This window comes from Lithobates pipiens, unplaced genomic scaffold (genome assembly GCF_037356315.1).
Source record: "Lithobates pipiens isolate NorthernLeopardFrog02 unplaced genomic scaffold, aLitPip1_a1.2 Scaffold_19, whole genome shotgun sequence".
Lineage (NCBI taxonomy): Eukaryota > Metazoa > Chordata > Amphibia > Anura > Ranidae > Lithobates > Lithobates pipiens.
This window is the reverse complement of record NW_027507764.1, coordinates 471,591,778-471,606,788: the sequence shown is the minus strand read 5'-3', so window position 1 is coordinate 471,606,788 and position 15,011 is coordinate 471,591,778. Positions and strand designations below refer to the sequence as shown.

Sequence of the window (15,011 nt, the reverse complement as noted above, 5' to 3'; positions counted from 1 at the left end):
GGCAGTTTATGTCCAATTTAAAAAAAGACTGCTAAAGTTTTGTGGGTATAAATCATCACAGTGAAATTCCAATTTGATTTGTATACCCGCTAAAGTTAGCTGGTAAACATGCTAGGGTGGCACGTACTGTACACCAAGGTATATGACCATTTAAAAAACGAACCCACAGATTCTGAACCCCAGTTTGCACTACCCTAGTTCATGGAGAAATTATATATATATATATATATATATATATATATATATATATATATATATATAAATATATATATAAAATAATAACTAACTGACGCTCAAACATACAGACTCCCCTTTAGGTGTAGGTAATGGGTTACCATAGGAAATATAGTAACAGCGTTCATTGTGGGCTAGACTGACACCGAGGTATACAAGGCCTATAATGGAGTTCTACTCTTATACATTGCATTTTCTCAGTGCCAACAAGATGGAAACAGACATCTGAACGGTTGGTTATTTTTCCCTTTGCCATTACAATAGAGCCAGAAAACACATTGTTCTTCAAGAACAGGATGGGAGAATCTAACTGTTAAAGGATAAGTTTATTATTTTTTTTTGCCTTTGCTAAATCTGTAGACATGGCAATTCAGCAGAAAATTTACAAAAAGTATGCGCAGAGCAGCCGCATTCCTGGTTTTATTTTGTAAATAAAATGAAAGCTGAGACATGATTGGCTTCTTTGGATGAATGCTCTGGTTTTGCTCTACAATTCTTTGCTCCAGCTTGCATAAAAATCCAGCTCACAGTGCTTTAAAAAAGTATACTTTAAAAGTTACTAGAAAAAAAAAAAAAAAAAAAAAAATAAAAAGGCTTAAATACGGTTAAGCAGCAAGTTGCTATACAGACATCTCAATTTGTTCTAAGGTTTTAGATCTGCAGTTTTATTGATCCTCTTTTCTTTAAAGCAAGCTAATGTAACAGTACATTTGTAGAAACCGGCTTTACAGTAGCTCTACAGAAACAGTTTATTGCTACATTTAAGCTCATCGTAGGTCTTTAGTTGGTCACATTTTCAAATATCTTGTCAAATTTACAGTGTGTAAAACAAAAATTGAAGAATCACGTATGAATTCAGAGTCCAGCCACGAGTAAAAGGAGAAGTTGAGACGTAGTGTCGGGGGGGAGAGGAGAAAAAAAAAAAAAAAAAAAAAAAAAAAGGAAGTAGTCCCATATGTAAATCTGTCGCACAAGTGCCTTTTCTGAATAAGTCTTAAAATGTGTTGACTGTTCAACAATAAAAGATCAGTCTAATCACGAGACAAAAAAAAAAAAAAAAAAAAAAAAGACCCTAAATAATTAAGGAAATTTATATTCCATTTTTAGCTTCATTGTTGTTTGTGGCTTGTTTCCGCTGAGCAATGAAAGGGTACATGCACTTGTCTGCTCCAAGGAACCGGTACATACAGACCACGGCTTCAAACGGCAGGATGCTGCAAAGAAAAAAAATAAAAATAAAAAGCTCATCACCAAAACAAAATAAACCATACATATATTACAATAAAACAGTTCAAAAGGGCAACAAAAAGCTTCACAACACAATGTGTCGCATAGCCATACTTTTACTCAATTACAGACAGCTCCGATAAATTCCGATTTGTGTCTATGGGTTACTGTATTTTGCAATGCTCGGAATGTAAATAAACAAGCCAACCAGATCAAGTGAAAACCTTATAGAAGAGAACTACACACAAACCTAAAAAGTATCCCGAGGTCACGTAATAGGGATACTCAGGCAGGGAATACTGAAAGCGGACATATTGAGGTGATTGCATACATGTTCACATACACTGTAGAGTTCTTTGGTAAACCAGAAATCTAGTATGCTTTCAACCAGCATCTGTTGTAAAAACCTTGGGGCCACCCTTCAATCCCTCCTGCACGTAGCCTCATTGGAATAAAATACAGGCCATGTTTTGACCACAGAATGGTTTACATTTGGTGTGGCGACTGGTACAAGCTGTACACTCACTACTTTACATTGTAGCAGTGTCACTTCTTCACTGTTGTCACACGAAAAGATAAAATATTTACAAAAAAAAAAAAAAATGTGAGGGGTGTACTAACTTTTTGGAGATAGAGATATTATATTATTATTATATAATTTTAAAGTCAGACTTCAACCACTACTTTTGCGAGATTAACGTATTGATAAGACTTTAGTGCTACTTCAAAAAAAGATGGGCTGTCCATGTCACAGAGAGGAACAGTGATATTATGAACAAAAGTTTAATTAGCAAAGGGTTAATATTTAACTTCTTTTAGACTCAAGTAAGAGAGGCACCTTTAAGTGTAGAATATGGTTACATTTAGCAACTCACATGATTGATGATTAAAACAGGCACATCTAAGTAAGCAGGCATCAGGGGTAAAGCTGTCCACATAGACCATCATCCGGACTGCTAGCTCTCACCACTCTCAGTCTGCAATCATGACCAGGAAGACTACCCTGCAGTAGAGCAATCTAAAAGCGAGGCTTGAAGCACGTGTGGAAGAGATTATGTCAATGGCGTTGGCGATGCAGTGGACGGTCTATGTGGACAGCTTTTCCCTTGATGTCTGCATACTTAGATGTGCCCGTTTTAAATCAACCATGTGAGTTGCTAAATGTTACCATATTGCTACACTTACAGGCACCTCTTTTTCCTTATACCCTGTAGCACCTGCTGGATTTTGCTTTAGGCATTCCCTATTGACTTTTTTGTCGTTATGGAAAAAAATAATTTTGGAGTTTCCATTATTTCTTACAGGGAAATTCACTTTGATATACAAGTGCTTTGGATTACAAGCATGTTGCCGGAACAAATTATGCTCGCAATCCAAGGTTTTACTGTATATAGGCAGCACTCTAGTGTTCATTTTTATTTATTTTTTTTTTATTTATTTTTTTGAAGTATAGGTCGCACAGACCTCGACTTCTAAACAAAGGTGCCAAGAATTTACAATCCCTTTTCCTCGTCTGCAGATTTAAGTCAGGTTGGTGAATGGAACAGTACTAAACCCAGGGCAACTAGCATTCTATGAAAGTCTGTCAGGGGCACAAGTCTCTGTAGGTCTGTATTGTTTTAACAAGTTTGGTTGTCTAAAGCAGGGATCTCCAAACTACGGAGGGCCATAATTGGAGACCCCTGGTCTTAATTTGCTAAGAGCAACAAATCCAGGATTGGTCTGCCTTTAAAATTTTTCTCAACACCACAGTAAATGGATAAAAAAAAAAGAAAAAAAAAAAAAGTTTTGCTTGGGTTATCCTCAACAGGGCTTTGAGGCCAGCAGCATGGTGGGTAAGCTATCAATATTTTTCCAGAAAAGGCACAATGCACTCGGTGGGGATAAGCCCATTACCTTTTCATGCAGGTCACAATATACATGAGACGAGGCGTGCAGATCATCGGCTGGTCTGTAAGGATTGCTCTCATGGCTTGCTTCACACAGTAATCTGGTTTCAAGGGCGGGAGGAAAGGCTCGATTTCTTTCCTGAAAAGATAAAATGTTTCAGTGAGTTTTATTTACACATTCCATCTCCAGGTCTGTTTCAATCCTTCATAACAGCATAGAATAATGAGGTGCACCTGGATGAAGGCTGGTTGGCTGCCCATTAGGCATTGTCTGGTTTTGCTCAGCAAAGATAAATTTGAAAATATTACATAGATAACAGCATCTGCTAACCGATTTGGAAATAAATTGTACATTAGTAGCAAACATAACATACATTTAAAGTGACAGATGCTTTGGAAATATAAGCTGCTGCTTAGCTTTCAGGTACTGTAAACACTATTAAACAACCATACGTGCAAAATACAGTAGAAGGCTTGAAATTCTTGGGCATGCGATGTAGAGGAGGAAAGCTTTGGCTAGCTTTGTTGCCCTGGAACTAGCATGCAACCAATTCTAAAGACCTCCTGGGGCTGCACTCCCATGGAAGCAGCAGAGGCACTCTGAAAAAAGCTGAATTTGCATAGTCCATGTTGGGATTTTACCATTTTGTGGGCAGAGGTGGAACAAGGAAAGACCAGGACTTTGCATACAGAATTGGCACTTCTTGTAGACTGTGGCAAAGTGTCATTACCAGCAAGAATGTGGAAAACTCTTCACTCGTACATAAATGGAGGAGGAGGAAGAGGAAGAAGAAGAGGAAGAAGAAGAGGAAGAAGAAGAGGAAGAAGAAGAGGAAGAAGAAGAGGAAGAAGAAGAGGAAGAAGAAGAGGAAGAAGAAGAGGAAGAAGAAGAGGAAGAAGAAGAGGAAGAAGAAGAGGAAGAAGAAGAGGAAGAAGAAGAAGAAGAGGAAGAAGAAGAAGAGGAAGAAGAAGATACACAATTCACACTAGAGAAATGAATGCATGACTCTAAGGCCCCTTTCACACATGCGGACAGTATGTCCATATTTCATCCATCCATTTGCGGATGAAATACGGACATACATGCATCCCTATGGGATAGCAGGTGTCTGCAGATGAACATCCGCAGACACCCGCTATCGTCCGCCTCCACAATTGTCCGATTCTGCAGACGGAGAAAAATCCTATCTTTCTATCCGTCTGCAGAGCGGATGAACACGGCCAGACGATCCCCATAGAGGAGAGCGGAGAGCTGACAGGGCGGTCCCTACACAGTGTGCGGAGACCGCCCTGTCCGCCGCCGGCTCAGCGGGGACAACGGAGCGATCCCCGCTGAGCAAGCGGATCATTACTGATCTGCCCTGTGTGAAAGGGGCCTAAAAGTTGAATCCCTATTCTGACCGACCCTTAAATTCCATGCCTACCCAAATCCCCAGCAGAAGTTTATACTATATGTGAAGCCCTTTATGTAACTGGATTTTAAACACCCAGCTACCAACTCAAATTGGATTAGAAAAACGAGAAAGAAATATTTGCAAACCCTTAAACCTTGTACACGCTAATAGTTTTTTTTGGGTTTGAAAGGGGAAAAAAAAAAAAAAAAAAAATAAAAAATAAAACCACAAACACCACACACCTTCCCTTTTTTTATGCATGCATACAAAATCACTGGTGTGTGCGCAGATGCATGTGCATCATAATGGTGAATCACTTTCATCCAATCACCTCAAATAAAAGGATAGTGTTGAAACTGCTCAAACTAGGGTGCAAAATTCAATTCACATTGCTAACTTACATGTGTGTGGTCTCAGGCCCTCCAGCCAAAAGTAGCTACCCTGCGATTCCAGGGTTATAGTGAGATTGCTGGAGGCAATTCGTCTGGGAGCACAGATGTGCGAATTACATTTTGAACTGAAGAGGCAACAACTGTGTTATATTGAGGCGTTTGAGAGAAAGGCCTACATTCAAAATATAACAGAATAATAAATATATATATTGTGATAGGACTATGGTGGCAGTCTACTATAGGTTAGAGCACGCTTTATCACTTTGTACTTGATAAACAAAAACTGGCAGCTCAGTTCAAAATGTCTTGCACCCATGGCGATTGGTGAAATTTGCTTTTTGCAAACAAATCATTTCAATGCATGTATAGCAGCTCACGTATTACATACTGAGAGAGTCTGCTATCGCTTGCGCATTGTCCGACTTACCCAAGCCCGATTTCGAGCCAGCACTGTGCGCATCTACAGCAGCTCTTCTCACAGAAGACTGACAGCAGCAGGAGCCAATGGCTTCAGCTGCTGCCGTCAAAGTCTGAAAGGAGGGAGGGCTGAGATGCACTGTGCGTGTCTATGGACGCACACAGCCCGGCTTGGGATCAAGCCCAAACAAGTGCCCCAGAGAAAGCAGCTTGATATGGAGCAATTGGAGAAAAGGAGAAGCCAAGAGTGCCAGCAGGGGAAACCAGAAGAGGATGTTCGGTGCCACTGTGCAAAACCATTGCAGAGTAGTAAGTATTACATTTTACAACACCTTTACAACTAATTACAAGTGAAATTTATCGAAAATAATAAAGTACTGTATTCTTTAAAAAGGTGAACACTTTAATGCATCGTCTATGGAAGCTGGTATCTTGGTGCCGAGAGCAGGCTCACTGCACACTCCCAGCACACCCGACTGAGCTATCCCAGAATGCTCCTGGTCTCTTATGATCTGGATCCCATCCCACCGACTCCTGATCACAGTGCCCATTAAGGATGAAGATTCCTGCCACATATGGGTTGATTGTCAAGAGGACTAGATCTAAAAATAATCCTCTTTCACCCCATATGTGGGTACCTCTGGCCACTAAAGTTCTTTGGCAGCTCTGAATTGTGCCAATTGAGAGAACAATTTCCCTGCAGAAGACACAGAAAATCTAACATGCTGTCATTTCAGTGACATACATGCAATCTATACTTAGCCATGTGATTATTTTATTGCAGACATATGAATAAGTGTGCTTTACATTTCAGAATCATTTCTTAGGACAAATGGACGCACAAACGCAACTACAGCAAGGACATATTACTGAAAGGCTTCTATATGAACTAACCTGATTCTGCAACCTCGAAACATGCCTGTGTCCACCAGATAGGGACAAACCAAAGTAGTTTTAATCCCATCTTTGTCTGCAGCTTTCAGTTCATGGCTGAGCGACTCGTGGAAACCCACAGCGCCGAACTTGCTAGCACAGTAATCCTGTATTGTAGAGGGAGATATAGATATAAAAATACATGCATTGGCATATACATTTATAAATTCACATTAAGGAGATAAAGGCAATCACGTTTTGCTTTCTTTTATAATCTGATGCAAGCGATTTTGACAGGATCACATATACAGCGACTCCAATGTTTATGGAGGTACTTCACCGCTCAGTGCTCACCTTGGGGGACAAACATGATGCTGGCTAGCGCAAACAATTTTCAGCCACAACCTACGACTTGTCTCAGTCCTGGTTCACACTGATGCAGTGCGAATCTGATGCAGTTTTACGGTGCATTTTCTGTTGTGGTAGGTGCAAATTTAATGCAAATTGAGGGGACAGAGCATAACTGGAGATTAAATTTGCACAGGACCCTCATTTTGAACCAGATCAAAAAATTGCTCCGCATCAAATGTAGCTTATTGTACCCGTCGATTCATAAATCAACTTGGGTACAACCACTGCTACTATTGCCAGCCAGGACGGTCCCTCGAGACCCACCTCCCCACCAGCATACATAAGTGGTTTATTCTGTCGGGTGGGGGCACTGTGTATTCTGTCGGGTGGGGGCCCTTGGAGAAGGAAGGAAAAATCAAGTGATCTATGGGCTGCTGTAGTCTATGCAGCCAGCAAAAAAAAAAAAAAAAAAGTGACAGGCTAACAGCTACAGGACTGATCAGTTGCATTCAGAGCCTTGTATCAGTCCTGTCAAGGAGTCCCGCCATCAGCATACAATAGGACAGCCAGGAGATTTTCACCATCCACCTCGCAATAATACATGGGCACCACGATCAGGTCCACCTGTCGATTTTTCAGCAGCGCATATCCGGTCTAATACTGTCTGTGAAATCCAGACGGATGGAAGCCCTATTTTCCATCCATTTGGAGGAGCAGACAAGCAGTCCGTTTTCATCCGATCTTCCATAGAGGAGAGCAGGGCTCTTACAGGTCCATCTCCACACAGTGAGCAGAGATGAACCTGCCATCCGCCTGCTCAGCAGGGATCAGTGGATCGATCCCTGTGGACAAACCCGTGTGAAAGGACCCTTACAGTCACTCCCTTTTGCATCACTAGCCCCTAGATTGTAAGCCTGCACGAGCAGGGCATACCTAACCCCTGACTTCAAATTGTATTGTAACTATACGATATCCTATTAATTTGTGATGCACTGTGCAAACTGTTGGGTACTACATAAATCCTGAATAATAAAATTAATAATACCACTTACCTCTACACCTGCGGTACTAAATAACCCGAGCGAACTGGCAACAGTAACAATGTGCCCATGGTTCATGTCCATCATTTTCGGAAGAAATGCCTTTGTGGTCTGGAAAAGAAAACAGCAACTGGAGTCAGAGGACAATTCCTCATTTACACTATTATCTAAGACACTGCAGGCAGTCAAAGGGAGATTAGCTTAACACCCGCTATCAATGCATTTACCATCTGTCAACTATACAACAATAGCCAGTAAAGTGACAGTGCCAACCGGCACAGTCCGCAGTGTTCCATATAAACCAGTTTCCTGGCACAGCACAATGTTACAGGTAACAGAAAAAAAACAAAGTGTCTTTTGCAACGTTTAATCCTTTTGCTGCCTTCCTCCGCCTAATCCGCAACAATTAAATGTCTGCTATAAATATGCACTGATCTGGAGACCAAAAAAAAAAAAAAAACACAACACACACACACACAACACCCCCTTCATGGACTGCCTGTTGATGGATTTTCAGCATTTGGAGAGTTTATTTTCTTGCCATTTTTGTTTCTTTTAAAATTAGATTTGGTCAGAAGTTAGAAGCAGGGCTCTACAAAATCCTGGGCTCAGATTGTATTTGAAAGGATCACTAGAAAAAGAAAACCATAACACACACACACACACACACACACACACACACACACACACACACACGCGCGCGCGCTGGCATGCGGTTTTCAAAGTATATGTAAAGCTATATTTTCGGATTAAGCCGGAAGTGATTATAAAGTTTTAAATTAGACATATAAAAAAAAAAAAAAAAAAACGACCACACAGATTTCACACTGGAGACGTTTTTTCCAGGCACTTTAGCGCTATAAAGATTTCCTGAAAAGGGCCTCACCTGCAATCCCAGTGTGAAAGCCAGACTGCTTTCACACTGGAGCACTGCAGTGGCAGGACGTCAAAAAAATAATAAATAAAAAGTCCTGCAAGCAGCTTCTATGGAGCGGCGAATACATCGCTACTAAATCGTCTCTGCCTATTGAAATCAATGGCAGCGGTGCTCTGTGGGAGCTTTTAAACCTTTATTCAGCTGCTAGCAGGGGGTAAAAAGCACCTGAAAAAGTTGCAAAAATGACAGTAAAGTGCAACTAAAAAGAGCTTTACCGCTGACGCCCAGGTGCTGGCAGTTTGAAAGGGCTCCAACTTGTGCTGTAGTGTACTGCAACGCATTATAGTGCATTGGAGCTTGCTGCAGGAAGATGCAGCATGTCCCTGTTTTTTGTTTTCCCCAGCACGCTGAGAAACTGAAACCACAGGATGCCAGAAAAAAATAAAATAACATTTTTGCACTGGGGCTGCATTGACTAATGCCAAAAAAACTGCTGTTGTGAACAAACCCTTCATTTGCATTAGATTATACTCATTTACAAAACACCGTTCTACTTAACCATAAGGCCTCATGCACATAAAACATCAATAGCATTAACTGTAGAATGACTTTTGCAGTGTTTGGTATGGCAAAAAAAAAAAAAAAAAACCCACACACTGATAAATGTTGAATAGCCATGAGTTTCAGCATTTTTAAGCTTTTATCAAAGTTAGAGTGTGTTTTTACAGCTGAAAAACTCCTTTCAAAGCCCGCTGATTTTGGCGTTTTTTTTTTCCCCCATCCAGAAAATGCCCCTGTCAAAAACCACACACACACACACACATAAAAGCATAGGTGTGCATGGATACATAGGATAACAAGCTGGGGAGTTTACTGGCTTCAGAGAAACATCTGAAAGCAAAAACAGCAGCTGTAATTACGTCCAGTGTGCATGAGGCCTAAAACACGCACAATAACTTGTAGGCAGTCAAACTCCATCATCCAGACTGCATTCCTACCGACAAAGCAAAACAAGGCCAATTTCAAATGAAAGTCAGATGACCCAGCACAGTGTTTCTGAATCACAGGAAGACAATTGGCAGTTGGGTCTCCAGTGTGAAATCAAAACAGGGCTTAAACAAAAAATAATAATAATTATGTTTGTTTGTGATTTGGAACCCTTCAGGAAAAAAAAAAAAAAAAAAAAAAAAAAAATGTATGTAAATATATATAAAATTTGGGGTGTGTTTTTTTTTTTTGGTATATATCTCTCTCTATCTATCTATCTATCTATCTCTCGCCTGATCAGGGCTGCAGCGCACTCAAAGGAGCCGATGCACTAGAACAGAGGTTGTTCCTCCCCCTCGAATGTCAAAAACAAGAAATGATGAGGAGGTTGTCACTTCAAGCTTTGGTTTGTTTACAAGCATAGAGCAGGACCCATCCTGGCCATGCCAATTATAGTATATATAAAAGTTTTTAATTAGTATTAGTTGCACAAGGACTGCATCTTATCAAAGGCAGTCATTGCTTGAGTGATTATACAATAGCCTACACTGGAGATTCCTCCATCTTCTCTGTCTAGGGTGGATGGAACAATCTACTGAATTTCTTAGTTTACAGCTAGCCCAACAATTGGCGACAACTGGGCAAGCTCTAGGACCTCTGTGGGCTGAGCTTTATGGACTCCGATATATGGCTACCAAACAGCGTTCTTCCTTTCCCTGGTAAGCCATGAACACCTGAATGTTAATTGACACTCGCCCATCTTTAAATGAAAATAGGTTCTATTAGTCTGTATTTCCATGCCAAGGGCTGCTTTTCTGAACCCACGAAGAGTTCCATTTACCAAAAAGTTGAACTTGCCTATTTTTGCACATCTCTGCAGAACAGAGATGCACAAAAAAAGGGCTTAGCTTGTTTGCTTGTCTCAGGCCAAAAAAAAAAAAAAATTATATATTATACCCTAGCCAAAAAAAGTTTTACTAAAATGTTCTTCTGACTGGGCCAAGAAAAACAGGTAGTTTTCGGATCTCCTTGCACTTTTAAAAGATTTCCAAGTAATTCTTTGAAGCATTCTTAATTTCTGTCTAACAAGATTATCGCTGCGTCCCCTGAAATCAAATCTGCTGTAATTTCTGACTTTGTTGATGCCAACTGCTGAGCACAGAGTAATCATTGTAATTTAATCAACAAACTCCTGAGAACCATCTTGTGTTTGTTTAAGATCTAAAAAAAATAAAAAAATAAAATAAAAATCTGTGATCGCGCCATGTCCTTCCTTCCAACACAGCTTCATTACACCACTTGCCAATTCAGAGAAACAAAGCGCTAAAGAGGGGGGGGGGGGGGGCTGCATGAATATAGATCTTATATTAGCAAATACACAAAAATACATACTTCATTCAAAAGAGGGGGAAAAAATAAAAAGATATATTTGTACTCTACAGGATGATGCTGAATAGGAGAACTGCTGCAAGCATTCCACAATTGCATTTTCTTTCTAAACAGCCCCTCATGTCCTTTTTGTGGGCTTGCAGGTGTTAAGCCATGTTGGCTAGCAGTGCTGAAAATGGAGGGAAGGCAGTTGTACAGATAGCTGGCTGCCAAAGGCAGGATTAGCAGAGATCTCCAAAATGTTTTTTCCCTTCCCCTCTTTATTAGGGACAGTTTAAACAAATTAAAAATTCTATATTGCTGCAAACTCAAGCAAATGTGAGATAACATCTTTTAAAGACCGCCATTTAAACCTTTTCAGTTTGTTATGGTATTGTTCATGTTCACACGCTAATGTGTGAAATTTCCCTCATTACTGATTAAGGCAAACCCACTTACAGCATTTTGAATGAGCAGCCAAGGCACCACAATAGGAGACCAATCTGACTTTTTCCTTTAGGTTGGGTTCACACTGATGTGAATTGGATGTGGGTGTCACCGCATGCAGTTTGCATGACAGGAGACTGTGACCGACTCTCAATGGAGTAATTTCTCACACCTCTGGGGTAACACTGTCCAAATTGCAGTAGGGTCCTGTGCGTCTTCTGGTCCGTTTCAGGTGTAAATTCAGCCATCAATTTGGACCAGTTTCGTACCGGAAAATGGTGAACAGATACGTGCCGGACCCCGATGTAAACCTCAGCTAGTGTGAACCCAGCCTCACATGAAGTACATAACATGTGTGGTGATATACTCCACCGTGGAGGTGTTACCTACTGAGTGTTGGAGAGTCATTCTAAATAAAATGGCACCACACAAAAGGTCTAGCCTATATGCAAAGCATGACAATATCACATTACACCATTATGCTGGGTATAATTTTCAGAAAGTGTTTTAAGGTCTGAAACCATTTTTTTTTTTTCACTTTTGTTCTTAGGCCCCACTGGGGAGTCGGCGGTAAAGCCTCGCTTTACTGTCGGATTTGCATCGCTATTCGCCCGCTAGCGGCACGGTTTTATCCCCCTCTAGCGGCAGATAAAGGGTTAAAAACCACCACAAAGCGTGTCTGCAGAGGTGTTAGCAAAAGTGTTAACCACACATAGGCAGAATGTCACAAAACATTTGCAGGTAAAAAAAGGCTGACATTCTGCCCATGTGTGCAGTGCCTTGCAAAAGTATTCACCCCGTTGGCTTTTTACCCATTTTGTTAAATTACAGTCTTTAGTGCAATGTTTTTTAAATCTAAATTATATGTGATGAATCAGAACACAAACAGTCTAAGTTGGTGAAGTAAAATATATACATAAAAAAAAAAATAAAAAAAAAATAAAAAGGTTCAAAAATAAAAATGATAATTGGCATGTGCATATGTATTCACCCCCTTTGTTATGAAGCCGGTAAAAAGCTCTGGTGCAATCTGAAGTGAAATTATGTCCACCTGTGTGCAATCTAAGTGGCACATGATCTGTCATTACACACACACACACACACCACATTTTTTGAAAGGCCCCAGAGGTTGCAACACCTAAGCAAGAGGCACCACTAACCAAACACTGCCATGAAGACCAAGGAACTCTCCAAACAAGTAAGGGGCAAATGTTGTTGAGAAGTCCAGGTTAGGGATCAGAGATTTGGATTTTGTTTTATAACCTAGGAGCACCATCAAATCTATCATAACCAAATGGAAATAACATGGCACAACAGCAATCCTGCCATGAGATGGCCATACACAAAAACTCACGGACCAGGCAAGGAGGGCATTAATCAGAGAGGCAGTACAGAGACCCAAGGTAACCCTGGAGGAGCTGCAGAGTTCCACAGCAGAGACTGGAGTATCTGTACATAGAATGACAATAAGCCGTACGCTCCATAGAGTTGAGCTTTATGGCAGAGTGACCAGAAGAAAGCCATCAATTTTAGCAAAAACAAAAACGGCACGTTCTGAGTTTGTGAAAAGGCCTGTGGGAGACTCCCAAAATGTATGGAGGAAGGTGCTCTGGTCTGATGAGACTAAAAGCAGAACTTTTTGGCCATCAAAGAAAATGCTATGTCTGGCAAAAACCCAACACTTTACATCATCCAAAGAACACCATCCCCACAGTGAAACATGGTGGTGGCAGCATCATGCTGTATTGGTGTTTTTCAGCAGTCAGGACTGGGAACCTGGTCAGAGTTGAGGGAAAAGATGGATGGTGCCAAATAAAGGGATATTCGAGCAAAACCTGTACAACTCTGTTATTTGAGGCTAGCAGAGAGGTTCACCTTCCAGCAGGACAATGATCCCAAACACACTGCTAAAGCAACACTTGAGTGGTTTAAGGGGAAACATGTAAATGTGTTGGAATGGACTAGTCAAAGCCCAGACTTTAATCCAATAGAAAATCTTGCTGTTCACAAACCATCCAACTTAAAGTAGCTGGAGCAGTTTTGGGCAAAAATCCCAGTGGTAAGATGTGGCAAGCTCAGAGACTTATCCAAAGTGACTTGGAGCTGTGATAGCCGCAAAAAGGTGGCTCTACAAAATATTGACCTGGGGGGGTGAATAGTTATGCACATTGACTTTTTCTGTTATTTTGTCATTTGTTGTTTGCTTCACAGGGAAAAAAAAAAATAAAATAATAAAAAAAATACACACACGAAAAAATTTGGCCATGTTCTGTAAATTAAATGATGCAAATCCTCAAACAAACAATCCATGTTCATTCTAGGTTGTGAGGCAACAAAACATGGAAAATGGCAATGGAGTGAATACTTTTTTTTTGCTGTACAAACCTTGTATTGTTAGTACAGCATCTCCGACTGAAGCCATCAGTTTTTTTTCCCCCATGCAACCCGCTCAAGGCCCCCTGTTAGCCATATACCTTGTAAAATTTACTCCCACACTCAGTTTTTGTCACAGTATGTGCCACCATACTTATCCTGCAAACACAACAGAACACTCCAATCAGCACTCTCTGGCATTGGCTGAGAGCGTAGAACGGGAGTCGGTCGCACGCTTGTTTTTCAGCACGTGGGCCTGACACACGCCAGCCGAATGACCGGCTTCTGACAGACATACACATGGGCAGAATGCAGGCTGGTATTTTTTTACTGGAAAATGTCTCCCGATATTCTGCCCATGTATACTGGGTTTTAGACCCCTTTCACACATGTGGACTGTTCAGTCAAGTTTTTTCAAAGAAAAAAAAATAATAAATAACACAGCTGAAGTGTACATCAGATTTTTTTTTTTTTTTTTTTTAACCATGGAGGAACCCTTGAAATTATTATAATAATGATAGGATTTAGAAAAATGCCCCTTACATGGTGGCCATTGGAAAGATTCCCCTCTACAAAATCACTAAAAGGAGATCACTGCCGATAGTGGCTACTCATCTGACTGAGAATTTGCTCACGAAACACTCAGTCATTAAAAAGGGACTGACACTCCCGGCAGTTAGCATATGGCAGTGTGAACTGGTGCGATGCGCGAACCCACAGTGGATTCGCAGAGTTCCTTGAGCAATAAGCAATTTCTACCTCTTGGATAAGTTTCCCCTGACACCAACGATCTAGCTATCTGTAAAGGGATAAATCTTCCCACTGACCATCACACTAATGCATTATGAGTTGTAGATAGTCTTTTTTAGCAGGGGTTCCTCAAGACTGGAAAATAATGTCAAGGGTTCTTCTGAGCTGAAAGGTTTTAAAAAGGCTGTTCTAGAGGCTCTGGCTTTCTTTTATAAATTATCTACTGAACATTCAATTTAAAGAAATAGAGCATACTGCTGTGTGGACGTCATCGTGGACCTAGATGCAAAGCTAGCATGCATAGGTTGATTAAAAAAAAAAAAAAAAAAAAAAAAACCTTCAATGTTGATCACAACATGAATTGATTAAGGCAACCCACCCACAACAGATTC

The 15,011-nt window shown here is 40.7% G+C and overlaps 1 protein-coding gene across 1 annotated transcript in view; it reads right to left on the bottom strand.

Annotated features, from left to right (window-relative positions):
• Positions 1-871: 871 nt before the first annotated feature.
• RDH10 (retinol dehydrogenase 10) overlaps positions 872-15,011 on the bottom strand; it is a 30,887-nt gene continuing 16,747 nt past the window's right edge. The window contains exons 3-6 of the mRNA XM_077492879.1: positions 7,830-7,928; positions 6,448-6,593; positions 3,358-3,489; positions 872-1,448 (exon numbers count right to left, since the gene is read on the bottom strand). Coding sequence (XP_077349005.1) covers positions 1,325-1,448; positions 3,358-3,489; positions 6,448-6,593; positions 7,830-7,928 — 501 coding nt within the window. The 3' untranslated portion in view covers positions 872-1,324. The remainder of the gene's footprint in view (positions 1,449-3,357; positions 3,490-6,447; positions 6,594-7,829; positions 7,929-15,011) is intronic.